This window comes from Trypanosoma cruzi (genome assembly GCF_000209065.1).
Source record: "Trypanosoma cruzi strain CL Brener chromosome Unknown tcruzi_1047053505763, whole genome shotgun sequence".
NCBI lineage: Eukaryota > Euglenozoa > Kinetoplastea > Trypanosomatida > Trypanosomatidae > Trypanosoma > Trypanosoma cruzi.
Genome location: NW_918731.1, coordinates 1 through 5494, shown reverse-complemented (window position 1 = coordinate 5494; position 5494 = coordinate 1). Strand labels below are relative to the sequence as shown.

At 47.4% G+C, this 5494-nt stretch overlaps 2 protein-coding genes across 2 annotated transcripts, besides 8 other annotated features; both read right to left on the bottom strand.

Moving 5' to 3' along the window:
* Positions 1-553: a sequence feature (heterozygous, non-Esmeraldo-like haplotype).
* Positions 1-1937, bottom strand: Tc00.1047053505763.19 (P-type H+-ATPase, putative; the record flags this gene model as incomplete). The annotated part of the gene is made up of 1 exon (XM_799163.1): positions 1-1937. A coding segment is annotated over one exon (1937 nt), but the record flags the coding sequence as incomplete, so codon positions are not given.
* Positions 554-1992: a sequence feature (areas merged during assembly that could not be assigned to a particular haplotype. This can correspond to areas where the two haplotypes were merged or to regions with more than two copies in the genome that were merged during assembly.).
* Positions 1993-5494: a sequence feature (heterozygous, Esmeraldo-like haplotype).
* Positions 2856-2894: a sequence feature (AT_rich).
* Positions 3031-3069: a sequence feature (AT_rich).
* Positions 3205-3239: a microsatellite.
* Positions 3418-3459: a microsatellite.
* Positions 3783-3803: a microsatellite.
* Tc00.1047053505763.10 (proton motive ATPase 1, putative) lies at positions 4986-5494 on the bottom strand (the record flags this gene model as incomplete). The annotated part of the gene is made up of 1 exon (XM_799162.1): positions 4986-5494. A coding segment is annotated over one exon (509 nt), but the record flags the coding sequence as incomplete, so codon positions are not given.

Genomic DNA, 5494 nt, shown 5'->3' with positions numbered 1-5494 from the left:
AGGTGGAAGAACTGGAAATCCGCATCGACGCTGCCATAGTTACGGGGCGTCAAGGAGAAGCAGGCAATAAAGAAAAAGCACACCAGCTGCAAAGTGGCGGATATACGGTACGTCAAGAAAGAAAGCATGCACTGGAACACCTGTCGGGACACAAGCATCGCCTCAACCACAACGCTCAGACCAGGACCAGTCAGCACCATGTCAGCCGCGGCTCGCGCAGCGTCCGTCGCACCCTGCACGGCAATACCCACATCCGCACGCTTCAGGGCGGGCGCGTCATTCACGCCGTCACCCGTCATTGCGCATGTAAACCCATACTGACGAAGAGCCTCAACAATCATAAACTTGTGCTCAGGAAACACCTGCGCAAACCCACCCACACCAAGCATCATCTCCCCGTACTTTTCGCCCAGGTCATCCGGCAGATCATTCACGTCCACCTTGGGCAGCTTGTCGGCCGTTAGGATGTTCGGGTCAAGGTTAAGCATGCGGCACATCTCCTTCGCAATCAGCACATGGTCGCCTGTAATCATCTTCACGTCCACACCGTACTGCTTGCTCCGGCGGATCGTTTCCTTCGTGTCGGGGCGTGGGGGGTCAAGAAACGTCAGAATGCCGCACAGGTGCCAGCGGCCCTGCGAGTCCGTCTTCGCCACAGAGAGGCAACGGACACCACGCGCGGCAAGACTGTCGATGATTTCAACCACCTGGTCATTGATCTCGTCCTGGTTGTACACCAGCTGGATAATCACGTGTGGCGCGCCCTTCGTCACGCTGAACTTCTCGTTCGTTCGCTTGTCCACAAGGGTGGCGGCCGTGCGCTTCGTTGTCGGATCAAACGGCACAAATTCAGTCTGTGTGTAGTTGTCACACTCGTCCAAATCCGCAGCCCCCAGCACCATTGTGTCCAGGGCGTCACGAGGGGGCTCACGCCACTTCGCAGCAAGTGCGGCCAGCACAAGCACGGAGCGCAGGTCGTAGCCCTTCTCAAACGTAAAGCACTGATCCTGAATCTCCATTTTGTTCAGCGTCAGCGTCCCCGTCTTGTCGGAGCACAGCATGTTCACACCTGACATCATCTCAATTGCGGTCAGCTTCGTCACAATGATCTTGTGCCTCGACAGCTTCTTTGAGCCCACAGCCAGCGTCGTCGTCACGACAATCTCAAGGGCAATCGGAATGGACACCACAAGCACCACGACGGAAAACTGTAACGAACGGCGAAATGTTTCGTAAAACTTTAGCATCAAGTAGATAAAGCAGATAAGGCACAAAGTAAATGAGAAACTTGTCAGCACCACCATCACTCGTGAGAGAATCACATGAATATTTCCAAGATCGGATTCCACTGACTGCAGCAACACCGCAGTTTTGCCAAAAAAGGTGTTTTGTCCAGTGTACTGCACCGTCCCATCCACCTCACCGCGCACAACGTTTGAGCCCATTTTGGGCATGTGGTCCGTTCCCATCGTCACGGGAAGCGACTCACCCGTCAGCGCCGCCTCGTCCACGTCAATCACACCCTCGTTGATGCTGCAATCGGCAGGCACCGCGGAGCCGGATGCGAGCTTCACAAGATCACCGGGCACCAGCAGCGCGGCATCCAGCTGCTGCCATGCTCCGTCACGGTGGACGGTCGCCACGGGCTTCAGTGAGTTCTTCAGCGCAGCCACAGCGTCGCCTGCCTTGATTGTCTCATACCACCCAATTGTGGCATTGGCAAGCTGAATAACAAGAAGAATGGCACCGTCAGGCCAGTTCTCCAGCGCAAACTCAATGATGATGGCGACCCACAGCGCAAAAGGCATAGGACCCCATAGGTTACGCACAAATATCAGCCAACTGGGCGTTTTCTTCTCCGGGAGCTCGTTGCGTCCGTATTTGGCAAGGAGCTCTTCCGCTTCGGCCGTCGTCAGTCCCTTGGACGGCGGCAGCATTGGCACTTCATCGACGTCGTCCTCCTTGTGCTCACTAATGGCCTTGGAGAGAACGGACTGACGCTTTTGCGGCTTTTGTGGGGGATGTGGTGTTCACTGTTGGAGACCGCCTCCGTGGCTTCGTTGAGAGGGCCTTGCCCGTTTTATTTTAGGTCTTGTCGCCATTTTTGCTCGTTTGACAAAATTCGGTCACGGACGCGCTCCAGCTTTTCCTTTCAGGCTCCTTTTTAAATAAACTTGAAAAACAGGCCAACTCCCCCTTTTTGCATTTCTTTTTACTAGACACCGTTTGTCAAATGTCTTCGTTTGCTTCTTAAAAGCAACCCAAAAATTGTTTGGGTGAGAGAAAAAGAAGAACAAGGTTAGAAAGAAATCATCATAAAGAGCCATAAATGATTTTACTGCGTTGCTGGCGGCCTATCATTACGTGCATCCTGTCATTCTTTGGTAGTCTCCCGGTTAAAGAAATGGGACGTCAAGGAAAGTGTAAAATTAGATTACGATCCTGGCATTTACTTCATTAACAAAAAGAGAGGTTTCATTCCTTTTTCTCCCCTCCAAATGTGTCAAACACATGTCAGGATTCCATTCTGCATCCCCATTGTTTTCCCCATTATTACCACATGTCCCTCGCTGCACTCCAGCCCGTGTGACCCCCCTCCAAAAAAATTCTTCTCTTTACTACCATCAGCAGGACGACGCTTTTAGCTCCGCTGCTCTTGCCACTGCGCTCCCCTCATTGTTCCTGTGGCCACTCCGCACACAAACAGCCTGCTGGCAGACAACAGCAACGGAGCAATACACCAGAGAAAACCTCGTGGCTTATTTAGGCGTCCCCCTCGGTGCGCAAAAACAATAAAAAATCGTACTTCAAAAGGACCAACGGCAAGGCCAACGACAAAATCAAAGAAAATAACGTATATAAAAAAATAAATATATATAAAAGAATATATATATGTACATAAATGGCAGCAATACACCAGAGAAAACCTCGTGGCTTATTTAGGCGTCTCCCTCGGTGCGCAAAAGTATAAAAAAATCGTGCTTAAAAGGACCAACGGCAAGGCCAACGACAAAATCAAAGAAAATAACGTATATAAAAAAATAAATATATATAAAAGAATATATATATGTACATAAATGGCAGCAATACACCAGTGAAAACCTCGTGGCTTATTTAGGCGTCTCCCTCGGTGCGCAAAAACAAAAAAATCGTGCTTCAAAAGTACCAACGGCAAGGCCAACGACAAAATTGCGGAGAATAGGTTATATATATATATATATATATATATATATATATATGGCAAGGAATAGGAGACATTCTTGCTTTCCGTAACACACTCAAACAAGTCCACATGCCCGTTCCCCTTTCTTCCCAAAATATATAATAATTTCATTTAAAAGGCTTCTCGCCACAATACTCCCTCTTTGCTTGAGGATTTTTTGTAAACACAAATATTCTTGCTTCATCGTATCTCTGTTTTTTTATTTATTTTTTTTTTTATTTCTTTTTTTTTTTTTTGCGTTTTGCACAATATTTACTCATAAAAAAATTACATGCAGCGCCACCCCGCAATTACCGTAATTTGAGTTTGTGTCTTTTTTTTTTTTTTATTGCTGTGCGTTACGCCTCGCCTATTCTCGGCTCCCCGCTCCGCCTTCTCGTCGGTTTTATTTTGTTCCTAGTGGAAATCACACCCAGCTTGCCTCTGGCAACAACACTCTCAGAGGGTGTCAGAGAAAAAGTCCCCACAAAAACACGTATGAAATGGATGCAGCGTTGCAAACACCACAATTTATTTGGTTTCGCATCAGCAGCGTGCGTCAAGTGCAACTCCGACGCCCCACACACACACACACACACACTCGTCCACCCAAAAGACACCGCTCGGAAAAAAAAACGCGACACGGAGAACAAGAATACAGAAAAGGGTGTATGCTGCGCACATACAAAAAACGGGGGACTCACAACATCACAGGCGATAGACAGCAACAACAACAAGAAGAAGAAGAACACATTATGAACCCCCAAAAAAGCTGGAGTAAAGGCGAAAAAAGAAAAAAATAAAGAAAATAAGAGAATGCACGAAAAATATAAATTTTCAAGAGGCATAACAAAGGATTAAAAATGAAGCCAAACACAGAAAGGGGCCAAATCTAAAATTATAATTACTCACGGCTGTAAAGATAAAGCTTCAAAAAAATCAAATACAATACCAAAGTGCTTATCTCAATCCCACCTGTTTCAACCGCAATCTGGGCACTTTATAATTAATTCTGCATGCTCTGTCAATCAACCACACCGAACAGGACAACTCAAGATTCTCACTTCGTATTCGTTTGCCCAAAACCCACTTTTTAATGCCATTTCCGCGGCAGTAGTAGCCTTCGTTTCAATGTCAATTAATTGACTTCTTTTCCAAAGCGAAACTGCACATATGGCAACCACACGTCGGTTGTTTCTTCTCCCCTTTCGTGTCACTACCTCAGCATCAATCAAGGTGTCAGTAGTGCCCCTCTATTTTTGAAGGTTGCTTTGATTTAGCTGCTCACTGCCCCTCCCACACCATTCCTCAACTGTCACTGCGCCAAAATGGCAAGGTCAGCATATCACAGATACAACCAGTCAGCCAAGAATACCACGAGGATATTGAATATACCCCCGTCCGCTGCGGTAGCTTTGTCCTCCTCCATTCATGAGTACATGAACACACGCAGAAAAACAGAATCAAAGCTAATCGTTTGGCATTTCGACACATCCCCACAATACCGATCCACAGATACATCATCCACCGAATGAAATCACCGGCAGAACAAATTCCTCATTACAATCATTTTTCCCCAAGCTTTATACATCAAGAACCAAAATAGCACATACACACATACAGGCAAACATAAAAGACATTACATTTATTTTTTTAAAAGGCACAAACCACTAGTGGAAATAAGAAAAAACAGAACAAAACCAGTTCAACCAACATTCATCTTCTTTGGAGTCGGTTGCGCGTAATGCACCTCAACAGGATTTGCCTCATGAACCACTCCTTTTTAATTGGCAGGCTCAGTGATCTTATTCTCCATATACTGTTCAACAACTTTCCCGCCATATGCCTTCGAGACGCAGCCAAACAGGTCCATCCACTCCATGAGCATGTGCGCCCCCACCTTCACAGCGTCCTGAATAAGCCACCATACAATGCAGTAGATCCACACCCACAGCGGCAACAGCCTCTCGCTGTTCGTGTCTCCCCACGCAAGACCCTCCGTTAGCAAACCATCCGGACGAGACGTATGCCAAAAGGAGGCAACCATCGACGACACAAAAAGCGAGATAATCGCACCAATAAGCAACACAAGTCCCGGTGCCATCGTGAAGAACCAGCGTCCGCCAGTACGAGAAGAAAAGAGCGTCAAGAAATCAGAGATGGAAATCTTAAGATAAAGCAGCGTCACAACCTTTCCTTGCTTCAGCTGCGCAAGGCCAAGAGCCTTGAACCAAGAATTTGGATAAGTCTCTTCGCCCCAGCCCTCAAGGGCAATCCACAACAGCATCAGCG